Source organism: Schistocerca americana, chromosome 2, assembly GCF_021461395.2.
Source record: "Schistocerca americana isolate TAMUIC-IGC-003095 chromosome 2, iqSchAmer2.1, whole genome shotgun sequence".
NCBI lineage: Eukaryota > Metazoa > Arthropoda > Insecta > Orthoptera > Acrididae > Schistocerca > Schistocerca americana.
The window spans coordinates 916,214,224-916,229,487 of record NC_060120.1 but is presented as its reverse complement, the minus strand read 5'-3'; the positions used below and the strand labels follow the sequence as shown (position 1 = coordinate 916,229,487).

At 42.4% G+C, this 15,264-nt stretch overlaps 1 protein-coding gene across 1 annotated transcript in view; it reads right to left on the bottom strand.

Moving 5' to 3' along the window:
• LOC124594545 (dehydrogenase/reductase SDR family member 11-like) overlaps positions 1-15,264 on the bottom strand; it is a 73,029-nt gene that overhangs the window by 28,785 nt on the left and 28,980 nt on the right. Inside the window, exons 3-4 of the mRNA XM_047132917.1 lie at positions 10,401-10,530; positions 995-1,124 (exon numbers count right to left, since the gene is read on the bottom strand). Coding sequence (XP_046988873.1) covers positions 995-1,124; positions 10,401-10,530 — 260 coding nt within the window. The remainder of the gene's footprint in view (positions 1-994; positions 1,125-10,400; positions 10,531-15,264) is intronic.

The following is a 15,264-nucleotide window of genomic DNA, read 5'->3' as shown; positions in this document are numbered from 1 at the left end:
GGAAGTGGGTTAAACTGTTCTGGGTATCGCCTATAAAGCAGCGGGTACACAGAAATGATAAAGATAAAAGCCACCATCTGTCTGTCAACAGCCACACGGCACCATGCTATCTCAACTGCAAACTGGCGAGTCATGTCAGGACACTTTTGACTTCCTGTATCACTGATTTCATCATGGGAGATTAAATGATTAATTACCCGCTTCAAGTCTAATTGCTGAGCAGAGTCTACATCATACCAGTCCCGGAAATTCGTGTTATTTGTGGAATACAAGCACGGAATAAACAATTACTGTCACACGTTTTTATTGTCTGATCATTTTTACTACATATTAGCGCCCAACATGTGTCGTTTCATTTCATTTCTTCACAGTATTCATTCTTTCAGGTAGGTCAGTCAAGCAAGGTACCCCTAGGGAGCTTCTGTCAAGGTTGGATAGCAGGAGGGGATTGAAGGGTGAAGCGAAGGCGTGAGGTAGTGGGATTGTGGAACAAAGGAGACGGGTTCTGTATGCGTAACTCGGCCAGTAAGAGCTTTGCTGCAGAGGTCAATTTTCTGGCTGAGATCCTGAGATCGAAACTCTGAGCAATTTATCAGAGGGACAGTAAGTTTTAGACGTTCACGCAGTCTGCTGCATGGTGGATGATTCGTCTGTGGAATTGTGTTAGCGGTGGTTTCTTTAATTAACCTCCTATTTCTATCACGAAGCCTGAATTCCTATGGCGTGTTCTTTAACGTTGTCTTATCTGTAGAACCATATGCCGTCTTGACATAAATCAAATTTATAATTAGATTTTTCGTGTGTAATAACTATTAGTTTTTTAAACCACTCAGTTTCCTTTTCTGAAATATCCATGCCCTTGCTTGAACAGTGTATGTACCTGTTTAGAAAATTCTGTATGATTGAAAAGTATATTTGCTTAACCACAACATCTACACCATCATTTCTGCTCAGAGTCTTTGAAATGTAGTAACGTAATGCATATGAAACTTACCCCACATCGTATCTTGCTATTCCTGGCAACCAAGTCTTTCCGCAGCCCTTCAAGCAGAGTCTTGACAGCATGCTTGCTGGCAAAGTACATCGAAATCAATGGATCGAATGGCATAATGTGGCTAGATATACTGGAAACAAGAAAAAGGAAAGAACTTTTAGATACAGATTATATACTGTGCAAGTCGGCAAGATTTAGACACCAAACATGAGTAATTACGACAATTCGTGTTTCATTTCCTTAGTAGGCAGATGCTGGGCTATCGAAATATTAATCATTTATTGGTTGATACTGGGTAGCTTTATCTGAAATTTCTATACACCACTTTCTGTAGACCACTATGAGTGTAATTTTGCGAATGTAGGACTTCACGGTCCCCGTGATCAACATAGAACAAATGCTGCAGGGAGGGCAATTTTACCGCTCTGAAAAGAGAACGCAGGTTGTTTACCGCTTTATGGTGCCTCCCCGTAGTGAAGCCGGTGGAAAGACCTCTCGAGACGGACCTGTGGTTGCTTAGGAGTCGGGGACGAGATAATGCTGGAAGCGTGTGTTCGTAGTGATAGCATCTTACAAAGCCACGTACAGACTTTTTTAACACGAGAAATGCAAATGGAATGCCTGCCGCAAATGCGGGCTAGCGGTCGCAAGAAGTTCCCATGTGAAGTGCAAAGCCGTGTTCCTACCAAAAGACAAAAGATACGGAAACGAATTTGGTTGGCTGCATTGTAGGTGGAGGTGGGGTCACAATTTGTTCTAGAAATTTCTACTGGACTGAATATGAGCTGCAGGTGGTATTCCAGTTTTAAAGGGGACTGTGATTGGCTGTAACGAGAGTTCACGCTTACGAGACGAGGTTTGCTCTAAAGTGGACTCTTCGCGGCGAGGGGACATTGGTGTCGGTAGGACACATTTGGCAAGACAGATATTTTGAGAGCTCTCTGGCGGCTGTCAATAGGATCCACGTCGCTAGATAGCGTTCTTAGATATTGCTAGGAAGGTGTCGGTAAGTCACACTTTGCTAGACAGCGTTTTGAGACATTGCTGGATAATGTGAGAGAACAGTCTCAGAATTAGATTCGAAAGTGCGGATGTCGCCATTAGAAATGGCATCATTCGTGTCCCTATGAACAGAGAGGCAACCTGTGCTTCTTTGTGGTGCTTCTTTACTATCGCACACTTAAGACAAGTCTCTGCTCATGGCTTTTGAGCATGCTGAATTTTTAATTCGTGTCCAGTATTGTACGGAAGTAGCTTCTATCCCAGCAGTTTTGGCGCCCTTTCTGTAGTCAGAACATTCAGCTACGCAACGCACTTCGTCTGCACGACCAATGGAAGCAGTGCCCAGATCACCGCTGTAGAATTGCTCTTCACTGCACTGAGTTTGGCGATGTACGCGCCACGGGTCGGCAGATAGGTACTCTTTTAGGGTACATGTGTTAAGCTCCACTTGCTTGACCGCAGAAATCTTTACTCTGAGTGCCCGTAAGTGCAGAAGCTTTCTTGAATTCGATCTTAGTCAGTACCAACCACTTAAATGTTTCCGTTGTGTAATGGGGTACGCGATTTAGAGTCACGTCAAACGTTTTACAAATCTCAAATTTATACTAATGACTGGGATTTAACGTTCTATGTCAATAATGAAATTATAATGAAATCCAGATCATGAGCTGCTTACAGGCGTCGATAAATATCAACGGCGACAGTTGAAAACTGTGTGTCCCGACCAAGAGTCGATCCCGGGACCTCCAGCTTACAGGGCAGACGCTCTAACCGATTTTTTATCTCATTTTGTTCTAAGTTGTTCGTTGAATTTGTTCGGGGCGGACGGCCGATGACACCCGTTCAGGTTCTTCATTGATACGTTCACTCAGTTTTTTTATTACAGAGGGTAGCTAACCCTCTGGTTGAACACGCCGAGCTACCGTGCTGGTAACTGAGCCACCGAGGACACAGAAAGCGTTGCGAGTGCAGGGACGTATCTCCGGCACGCCCCCCGTGAGTGGTCACTTTGTTTTGTTTCTTTGAGAGTGATTTTTATAATAAAAGTATTACCAGTACCCAGTTGTTCTACCTTTCCTAGAATTACAGTCTAAGTATTGATATTGATCAAGTTAGAGGGGAGTATTGTCACGGGTACTAACGCAAGCGTTACTTCTGGCTGCAGATTGTCAATGTAGGGCTAATGTAAGTCACATTTTAGGCCCGAACAGGTAGTTGCGATCACGACATTGACAGACATCACACATAAACACGCGCACATAGAAGCCAGTGTTGGAAACGAAATGACACCACCTTTATCAGCACAGGTATGTATCAATAATTAATTCCTATTCTTAAAATACATAAAGTTCAGTGTGATATTGAACGAATTCCAGAATTCTTCCCTATTAACCATGGGAACGAAACGGAGTATTAAGTGTGATAGTGCTTTTGATAGATTCTACACGCAGTTACACCAGTTCTGCCGTAGATTCAGTTCGTCCTTGGAAGTTTTAGTTGGCTAATCTTACGAAAGTTAGTTTCAACCCTGCAGCATGCTGTTAGTCACAACAGTGAGCTACTCATAGTTTTTTGTACTACTGGGCAATGGTTTTCGCAATCGTCACGTCAGTACACAGATATAACAAAATGCATGGTGTTGTTCAGAGATAAGGTAATGAAGTTCTGAAGGTTGAAATAATAACTCGCCTCCGTTTCTATAGTTCGACGAATACGAAAGATTGTGTTCCGTGATTTGTTATGCTGAATGGGCCAATATAGGACAGCGAAGGTGCCCTGTATTATTCTCTTCTCTATGTATTGGACTTGATACCTTCTGTCATGACCGAGCGATGTGGCGCAGTAGTTAGCACACTGCACTCGCGTTCGGGAGAACGACGGTCCAAACCCGCTTATGGTCATCCTGATTTAGGTTTTCCGTGATCTTCCTAAATAGATACAGGCAAATGCCGGGATGGTTCCTTTGAGAGGGCACAGTCGACTTCCTTTCCCATCCTTCCCTTATCCGATGGGACCGATCACGTCGCTGTTTTATCTCTTGCCCCTAATCAAGCAACTATCAAGTTCCGTCATGCACTTTGCCGGATGACAACTTTCGAAGTGAAAGAACTTTTAAAGCCTCGTCGATATCAGGGTTACTAGGGACAGAACACTTGATCAATTTAACATGGATTATATTTGGAAACCTGCGGTGACCTTGAAGGAATCATTGTGAGCTGAGAATTAAAATAAAGCAATAAACCACAGGAAATTTTCATGGGGATCGCTGAACGGGGGTCTAAAATCCACAACTCTGGCATCTTTATCCACAACGCCGTCTCGCTCAATACGAATTTTTCCGTTTCGGCAGATGTATGAGAATTCGACATGGTAGCAGGATGCTATATTACTTTCACAGACGCTGTCTTTTAAAAGGGAGTGGAAGTGGAACGTTTTAACTATTCCCTCATTCGGGAAAACCACATATATTGCACCAAATGTTTTTCTGGCAATGAAACGTCTTATCTAGACCGTCGAGCAGACCGTTGGTTTTCATGTTCGTTAATAAAACTAACCGTAAACTAGAGGATGTACATGTGATTCGAACTTTTGGTTAAAAAAGGAAAACTGTTTTCAGCAATACACGCACAAACTCATGAACTCTTAGCCATTCTCGAAACATGAAACGTTGATTGGAAATTGAGAACGAAAACGCCCAGCAACAATAAAATATACTCTTAACGGATCTTTTCTAAATTGGGCAGTTGTTTAACTTTCCATCAAGTGCAAAAAGAGCTAAAGTTCAGACAAGGTTGACCACCATAGACAGCATATCACACATCGTGTCACACACACACTTATATACAAACGCGCACACACATACACACATACACACTCACACACACACACACACACACACACACACACACACACACACACACACACACCGCCGACGGAGACGTCGCCACCGCCGCTGCCACCACCTCCACCACCACGACTATCATTCATCACCACAACCAACAGCAACAACAATAACACCAGCAGATTAACAGTAATGATTAACACGGATGTCGATCCTTAAGTGAAAATGAAGGCTATAAACATTGAAAATAAAACATCAGTTGCAAACTTTGAAGTAAAATCTTAACACAGTACACATTATGTTGCTTATGTAAAGTGAGGTAAAATGTGTTGTTTTGGCAGCTGTAAATACGTACCAATACCTCGAGAAATAGGTATTCAAAAATCGGAAGTTAATTTACGCACATCAAAACAAGTTTGGCATCACCTCGGTTTCGATAGTTCCAGAACCTGTACAGAAAACTGGATTAGAAAAAATGGTTCAAATGGCTCTGAGCACCATCAGGTCATCAGTTCCCTAGAACTTAGAACTACTTAAACCTAACTACCCTAAGGATATCACACACATCCATGCCCGAGGCAGGATTCGAACCTGCGACCGTAGTGATCGCGAGGTTCCAGACTATAGCGCCTAGGACCGCTCGGGCACTCCGGCCGGCACTGGAATAGAGATCAACATAAACATCATATCCGAGCTTTTTATTGCTCACGAAAATCAGACATTGCATGTTGTACCACCATACAGCGAGACCTTCAGAAGTTGCGGTCGAGAATGCTGTACACACTAGTACCTCTTGCACTGATGCATGCCTGTATTCGTCGTGGAATACTATCCACAAGTTCATCAAGGCACTGTTGGTCCAGATTGTCCCACTCCTCAGAGCGATTGGTGGGTCACGTCGTGCATAAACAGCCCTTTTCTATCTATCCTAGGCATGTTCGAAAGGGTTCATGTCTGGAGAACATGCTGGCCACTTAAGTTGAGCGATGGCGTTATCCTGAAGGATGGGGGTGCGAACTGTCGTCCATGAAGACGAATGCTTCGCCAATATGCTGTCGATGTGGCTGCACTATCGGTCGGAGAATGGCATTCACGTCTCGCCGTTATGGCGCCTTCCATGACCACCAGCCGCGTACGTCCGCCCCATATAATGCCACCCCAAAACATCAGGAAACCTTCACCTTGCTGCACTCGCTGGACAATGTGTCTAAGACGTTCAGCCTGACAGGGTTGCCTCAAAACACGTCTCAGACGATTGTCTGGTTGAAGGCATAAACAACAAACATCGGTGAAGAGAACGTGTTGCAAATCCTGAGCGGTCCATTCGGCATGTTGTTGGACCCATTTGTACCGCGCTGCATAGTGTCGTGGTTGCGAAGATGGACCCCCCACCATAGACTTCTGGAGTGAGGTTGCGCATCATGCAGCCTAAAGCACACAGTTTGAGTCGTAACTTGGCTGCACGAAAAGCACTATTAAATACGGTGGCGTTGCTGTCAGGGTTCCTCTGAGCCATAATCCGTAGGTAGCGGTCATCCACTGCAGTAGTAGCCCTTGGGCGGCCTGAGAGAGACATGTCATCGACAGTTCCTATCTCCTCCATGTCCGAACAGCATCGCTTTAGTTCACTCCGAGACGACTGGACAATTCTCTTGTTGTTCTTCCCGGCACAAAGAAACAATGCGGACGTGATCGAACCGCGGTACTGACCGTATGGGCACGACTGAACTGTAGTTCAGTCGTGCCTAACTCGAGTCATGTACCTCCTTCCTGGTAGAATGACTGGAACTGATCGACTGTGGGACCCCCTGTATCTAATAGGTGCTGCTCATGCATGATTGTTTAGATATTTAGGCGCGCTTAGTGAACACTTCTTAACAGTCAAAGGGACTGTGTCTGTGATACAATATCCACAGTCAATGTCTACGTTTTGGAGTTCTGGGAACTTGGGTGATGCAAAACTTTTTTTGATGTGTGTGTTACCCTTCAATGGCAATACACAGTCATTTGATCACCTGTAATTGTACTATCCGAATAGTGAGGAAAGTAGCTAGTTTTCTGGCAATGACAACTGAATGCGGTGTAATGTCAAGCCTAACAGTAAAAGAATCACGCATGTTTATAACCCTGTAAGTAAATATGTAAGATTGTATTTACGAGATCACGTTCCTCTCTTTTTTCAAACCAAGATTCAATTTTTATATGACGATAAAAGCATTTCTAGGTCTGTAACTAGCTAGATAATCCAAGTATCCTGAAAATAAATAGTTTTAAATATGTCCTACTTTTCTGCTCTGAGAATTTGATGAACGTGCCGTCGGAAATAGTTATGACGCTCATCGCAAAACAAGAGTGAAAAACAACGTACTAGACTCCGTGATTGCAACCTAACAACTAAAGCCAAATTAGGCGTAGTGGAAACAATAGATTTTAAACTGTTTGGAAATAGTAACGTGGGTTAATATGACTCGTAAGAAAGTAAGGAAAAAACTTTGCTAGGTAAACAGCTCACCTTACTTCTCGACATTGTCTCCTTTGAGGGATACAAGCTTGGTCCAGTGACCTTCCAGCTTTTTCATCCCATCCGAGGAGGAGCCTCTGTCAACCTCTGCGAAATATTCGTTGACTGAATATAATGTTTTCATTTAATGAAAATTTCTTCCCAGCAAGGTAAAGTTTGAAGTTAAGGAACAGGAAGCAGTAACCTGGGGGTGACGCCACTAGGAACTGATGAATAAAGTAGGTGATGAACCGGTTCAGAGCTCAGTTCAGTTTATTGTTATCGCTTATGTGTGGGATGGTACATTATACTGGTGAGAGAGCACTTTTTGTGCGCCACAAGTTTCAAACGATCCAATAATAAAGCATAATGGCGTCCAGGTATGGTTCTACCATTTTCCAAGTAATCTGTGAGGATTATTACTTGAGAATGCCAAAAAACGGTAGCTGACACCTTATCAGCAGAAAAATAATATTTTTATGTGGTTTAAGGGAGTATAAAAAAGTATCATCAAAATAAAATGTTGGTTCACTACCAGAACATCATTGTCTTAATCTCGGACTTTAACATTTCTGGAGATTTATTTCACAACGATGGCCCTACGCATCTTTTGCAGCAGCTCCGGCATGTAGTGTGTATACACAGAATGCATTCGTGTACATACGATAGTAAAAATATATATTTCAGAAATAAAGGAATCAATCAGAAGTCAGAGATAGAAATATAGCCAGTTGCCAAAATTAGCAAATAATAGTTGATAGCCAGCCGCTGTGGCCGAACGGTTCCAGGCGCTTTAGTCCGGAACCGCGATGCTGCTACGGTCGCAGGTTCGAATCCTGCCTCGGGCATGGATGTGAGATACATCCTTAGGTTAGTTAGGTCGAAGTAGTTCTAAGTCTAGGGGAATGATGACCTCAGGCGTTAAGTCCCATAGTGCTTAGAGCCATTTGAACCATTTGAATAGTTCATATTCTTGTTTATGACGAGAAAAGATGTCATTCTGCTAAATGGATGAGAAAATTAGATAACAGACATTATCAAGAAGCAGAAAGAAAAGCAATACTGTCTCAACTTACTGTTATTTGTAACATCGTTGTTGGGATGAACTGATATAAATGTAGCAGGCACCCATATGGAGCAGTCTATTTATTTTTACTGCGTGTTAAAATCCTAACAGTGCTTGTCTAAAACATTCTGAGTCGTGTCTAATATCTACTTCATGACCCTAAACAATGAAGCAGCACTCAAGAATAATTAGTAGGACTAGCTTTCCACCATCACCAGCCAGCCATCCACAATCACCACTTTTCGCCTTCGCCCCTCTGTATATACAGCGATGAACCAAAACGTTATGACCACCTGCTTAATAGCTAGTTTGTCCGTCTTTGGAGCGAAATACATCTCTGAATCCGTGCATGAGAGATCCGATAGTTTGTTGGTAGTTTTTTGGACGTATGTGGCATTCGTAAATTTGCGTAGGTGGTGATGGCACCCGATAGCGACCCAGATGAATTCAATAGGATCTACATCAGGCGCATTTGGTCGCCGATACATAAACTATAATGCTGCTCAAACCAGTGCAGCAATGTTCTGGCTCGGAGACATGGACAATTACACTGCTGAAAGATAACATTGCCGTCTGCAAAGACAAGCATGAAGGGATCCAGGTTGCTCGCAGCTGTCGGAATCTCTTCGATTACTAGCACATATACCATGAAACCTAAGGAGACTGTCTCCAATAGCATAATACCATTCCCGGCAGCTTGCGTCCGTAGCGCGCTACACGTCTAGAGCCGCCGTAACCTTGATGACGATGTTTGTGGAAACCATCAGCGAAATAATGTAGCAAAAATACGATTCAGCCGAGAATCCCATACGTCTTCTTTGATGGAATCCAGACTGTCCAGCGATATCCAGCGATAGTAATTGAAGTTGAGACAACATGTCAACACGTAGGAGAGGTTTGCTGCGGAGCTCCATGTTCAATAATGTACGATGTGCGGTGGGCTCCGAAACACTTGTACATGCTTCAGCATTGTGCTCTTCCGGCAGAGATGGAACAGATCACCATCTTCCCTACTTTACAGAGCAGACAAGCCACCAAACCCCCGTGCTGTGAAGAGTCATTGAGGTCCAAAAATTAAGAGCCTAGTGGTAATTTCACCGTCATTCTACCTCACTCCGTAGGTGCCCACGACAATAGCACGCTTCCGGGATACTCGTTCACAGGCTCTGCGTAATAATAGTCTGCCTTTTGTCAAAATTACTTACCTCAATGTATTTCCCCATTTGCAGCCCATATCTTCAATGGGGTGATTCCCCATACCTGCCTGCTCCGCGTAAATTCTTTTGTTTCCGCGTCACGTGCCCGCAACGCCACAGGTCGGTATCCAATGTCGCGATGGGAAGTGCTCATAGTGTTTTGTCTGATCAGTCTCTGATTGTGCTTCCAAAGCTATCTATGGTGAAAAGTATCACAAGCAGCTAGCGGTAAAAAAGACTAATTCCAGCCTGTAATTCACTAGAGGAATCCGAAGGCAATGGCCCAACCACTGAAAAACGTAACTTACGAAGACGTCCACCGGTTCTTGGGTATTGCTTGTCTGTCCAATACGACTCTTACCAGTTTCGTTAAATGCAAAGAAAAAACTAAAAAGAGTGTCTCCTCTAGACATCAGTGAATTTAGTCAGCGCGGCAAAGGAGAATTCTGATCCAGACTCACTGTTGTACACAGCCACATATATTTAGCACATGATGAAGAGAAGCACTGTAACCTGGGAAGAGTCAAGAAACTTACTACTTCCTGCCTAAGCTATCTCACGAAATGATCTACACGTCAAATCTATTGCAGGTTTGAGTGCAGAATTCAGGCTTAGGTCGGTTCAGAGTCACCAGAGGTAATCATTCTCGCGCAGTGACTAATGTCGACGTTTATCGGAAGCTCAGAAGCCTAACAAAGCATCTTCATTTTCAGATGCTACATGGCCGTATTTTGAAGAATGCATATATACAGTATCATAAGACGAAAAAAAAGTATCGCTATAAACGCTTCGAAGCGTACCTGCATATGTGGATGATGAAGCCGTCGTCGACTCCCCTGTCCAGCATGCTCTGGACGGCCTCCCTGGTGCAGATGGACAGCCCCAGCACGTTGACGTCCAGTATGCGCTTCCACTCGGCTGTCTGTCCAGCTGGTGTAACATCCACGAGATAAATTTTTGGCTACAGTGCGACGAGAGGAATTTATGTCTCTGACAGATATAAACATTATGTATTCGACGTATGAAAAGACAGTGAAAACTTATAAATATTAATTATTTATATAATATACTATGATGTAATTAGACATATCGATGTGTATCATACAAAGACAATGATAATTGTAAATTCCTTTTATGATCTGCGTTTGTCTTCCTTTGTTTTTACCTTTCATTGGTTGGCTTATGTAAGTTGCGGACGCATATCAAACTGAGGTCTGTTAAGAAATTGTAATTATTTGTTAATTATTACTCGAAAATAGAGTTCATTATTATTATAAATATGAATGAATAATTATTTGTAACTTTAATTCCTCTCTCTGTAAGCATTATCTGTGTTAATTATTTCTTTCCACTGCAACGAGCGCAGCCATTGATGATAGCGATATGTATCGCGTTTTTGTCTGTGTTTTCCTTAGAAACAAATCAAATGTTTGCTTGATGAAGTCTAAATAGTGAACAATACGAAAGTAGAGTTTCTGTAAAGTTTAATAAGCATTTAAAATACTTATTTGCTCTAAAAATAGAAAGTCTCTATCAATTGTCTGCCGCCATCTTAACAATTGTCTCAGCGGCAAATTCAAATTACGCAACTCTGCAGACATAAATGCTGAACGTAATACAAATGTGTAAAAATAAATGTGCACCCGTGGTCCCGAACTCATTTGAATGAAAATAATTCGAGTCAGATTGGTTCTTTAAAAATAGTGCTCATAGCACAATCGTTATAACAAACTTTTCTAGCTGATGTATGGAGCCGAAATTAATTACGCACGAGTTGCGAAGAATATTGTTTCAGGTAACATACGTCAGTGTTATGCGCGGCTGATATTCGGTGGTTTTAATGATCATTTTGCTGAAGATAACTGCTTCGATCTTAATAAATAGTTGTAAGGAATCTGTTGTATGAACTGTGATTTAGTGACACTTACACAACTTACAGACAACACTTTAACACGACGTTAACTAGGAGTTCTTTAGCAACTTGATCAAGTCTTTAGCCGACAGAAAAATTATTTAGTAATTACTCAATGTAATGAAATAAGATTATCATTTCTATTTACAAATTAGTTAAATACCAAACCACCGAATAACCCAGCGAACGCCACACTGGGAACAGAGTATCCCACCACGATCAGTCAGCAACAAAGCGAAGGACTATTACTGTACTGAAACCCTGTTCACTGACACAACATTCGAAGTGCTTGTGTCATTAAAGTTACTGTGCCTGAATGCAATGTTGCTATGCACCACAGTCAACATTTTAAATGTAGTGACTGATTACCACCGTTGAAGCTTATTCCGTGATTGTCGTTTAAAGAACTCTACTTCTTCACAGCCACTTCACCGCGCCAACATTATCAAATCGCGGACGTTGAAGACTGTCTGCCATAGGATATAACATGTAGAAGTTGGAGGGTTCACATTTGGACTGTGCGATGGATAACTGACGTTGATCCAGTCCAAGAAGGTGCCAGTTTCGTTGCCAACGATTCTTACGGTTGACCATTATCAATATAAATTTTAATCACTATCGTGTTCGTGTGTAATCTCTTCCTTCTAATGACGTCTTTTATGCTTGTGAAAGGTAAATGTATCTGTCACTATTTATGAACAGCTGCGATTAAGAAAATCCAGAACCGTGTTCTTCTCATTTCAAAAATAGTCACAATGTGTTTTTCTTCCGCTGGCTGATTCTTAAACTTGTTTAGCATTCGGAAGTAAATACGTCACTGGCACCTGCACTTTCATCATATATGTGGTGCTTAGAAACAGTCCGAAAACCTTGCAGGGTAGGCTGAGGTGAGAAATAACTGATAAGAAAAGGACTCGATACGTTGTGCCGTCTCCGAAATAATGAGCATTGAAGTAAGCGAATCAGGCCGCGAGCGCGCAACGTCGAGCAGCCCGCCAGATACAGTTTGTGTCAGTTGTTGTAGCATAGATGACAGCTTACGAGACTGCTCAGCCTTTGGCTCGGGTTCGAACATTACCACCGTCCCATGTCCAGCTGTTGTGCCGCTCTCTTTTTCTGTATTAGGGAACCACACGTAGAACACGTTTGGTGACACTGTCTCTAGCGGGCCTCTTGATTTGCGCGCTGGAGTCGCAACGGCCTGACTTGCTAACTTCCATTTTACTTTACTCACACAAGGCGCAACGTATAGCATTATTTCGCAGCACAACGTACCCTGCAGCATTACCAACTATTCACACTTTTTCTGACCATTCTGTACGTCCACCGGCCACTGGATGGGGTGCAACGATGTCTTTATTGGTTTCCAACAGTTCCAAACCTCACTTTACCAATTTCACACCAGTAGGTTCAGACTTTCCAATATTACATATTTTATTCCATTCCATGTATTGCTTCTGAAATGCAGACCATGTTTTTAGAAAGCTCTCAGGTTTATAAACCATTGTCAGCGTAAATAGACTTTTCCTCTCGCTGAGGATTTGTATCAATGATTCTATTTTAAGGTGTGCCACTTTTTACACTGTAAAACTATAACATTGTAATTCTTTTACTGGCAAAAAAATAAAGTTCATCATTTTTCATTCCGTGATATTTAATTTTTCAGTTTCAATGTTGCATAAACGTTTTAAAGGAACCATCATAAATGAATTTGTAACTGGTGTATTATCAGAAACATGCCTAATAAATAAACGAACATGCAACAAATTTGTGAATTTAAACTACAAAGCCCACAGGTAAAAAAAAAAAAAAAAAAACCAAATAATACACTTCTAATTAGAAGCTCGAAGAAAAATAATTCACAGATGAACGATGTAGACTTGTGTCGTACTGCAGGGATGGAAGTTGCTGCCTAACTGAAACGACTCACCTTAAACCAAAATTACTGAAACAAGCTCTGTAGGTGTAAAATATCTATAGAACGCCGGCCGGTGTGGTTCAAATGGCTCTGAGCACTATGTGACTTAACTGCTGAGGTCATCAGTCCCCTAGAACTTAGAACTACTTAAACCTAACAAACCTAAGGACATCACACACATCCATGCCCGATTCAGGATTCGAATCTGCGACCGTAGCGGTCGCGCGGCTCCAGACTGTAGCGCATAGAACCGTTCGGCCACTTCGGCCGGCTAACTAACTTAAGGACATCACACACATGGATGTGTGTGATGTCCTTAGGTTCGCTAGGTTTAAGTAGTTCTAAGTTCTAGGGGACTGATGACCTCAGATGTTAAGTCCCATAATGCTCAGACCCATTTGAACCATCTATACAACACCAAAGGTATGCATAATTGCTATGTTAGAGAATGGTAAATAGAAACAATATTAATGAAAGAAGTTAACCAATGCCGTATGATAGTGGTGAACTGCTAGCACACAACCTGAACATCCAGATGTTTGACCCGCCTTTGTCCACTGTCTGGTAGGCGAAATTTCGTTCGCCTCACTATTTACAAACAGCGTTTGAGAATCAGGGATGTTGTACCAGGCTTACTCTACTGAATGCGGCAGGGAATGATTTCATGGTGTAACACTGGTAAAAAAGAATAAATGTTGGAGGTTAGATGGACAAGCCTTACCTCGCACTCTGGAATCAATCCAGCAAGTAAAACGGTACTAACTTCGTCTCTAGTCTCTCTCTCTCTCTCTCTCTCTCTCTCTCTCTCTCTCTCTCTCTTACCATTTGCTTAGATGTTTCCGACTCTCGGTAGACCATGAACTAAAGCACGCTTACTTCTTTTGCCCTGCATCTTTTCTTCTGCAGACTTCCCAGGTTGGAATCTATCACTGCTGAGATGCCATCGATCTATGTCATCCTTAGTCGCCCTCTTTTCCTTCTGCCTTCGATCTTGCCCAGCATTAACGTATTTTCCAGCAAATCATGTTTTATCGTTATGTGCCCAAAGTGGGTCTGTTTCTGCTTCAGTGTAGTCGTCAAATGTGAGGTGTCTAGGAAACCTGGTTTCTCGGATCGCTAGACAGCATACAAACAAATCGTATTAACGAATTTTATTATAAAATGAAATTTAAAGATACTTAACTTAGATTACACAGATATGTCGCAAGCAAAGGGCAACACGCAAAATAGTGTTCTTCAGTATAGACGATCCTAAGTGTCTGCGTCCTCTTCACCTGGGGCCGCTTCTGTCACGTTGTCGTCCTGGAGGGAGGTTCGCTAAGCGTGCGATTGATTGACTTCTTCTTACAGTCTTCTCTGTTCTGTCCTTCCCGAATGACGTGGCAGCTCTTGGCTTTACGCCATGAAATATCTCGTAAGGAACAGTCTGGTTTTATTTGCTGTATTCGTTCTCTTTGCATTTGATAGAACTGTAAGAAGTTTCCAGCAATAGCACAATTCAGAGGAGTCTATTCTACGCCCTTCAGCCTTTCTTTCGGTCCAGGTCTTATATCCGTACATCACAATTGGAATGACCATAGCCCTTACAACACGGATTTTTGTTTTTAAAGTAGCGTCTCTACTACTTAAAACATTGTTAGGGTTGTACGTCACCTTTCCGCTAAGTGACATCAGACTCTTGACTTGTTGGCAGCATTCATCATCACAGAAACTACCTACTTTCCTTCTCCTCCCGTATGCCATGAAGTGATAGGTGTAGTTGCATAGTATTCGTTTACTTTACGTTCACCCTCGACTAGCATTTCTATTTTCTTCTTTCACCCCCAGTAAAAGG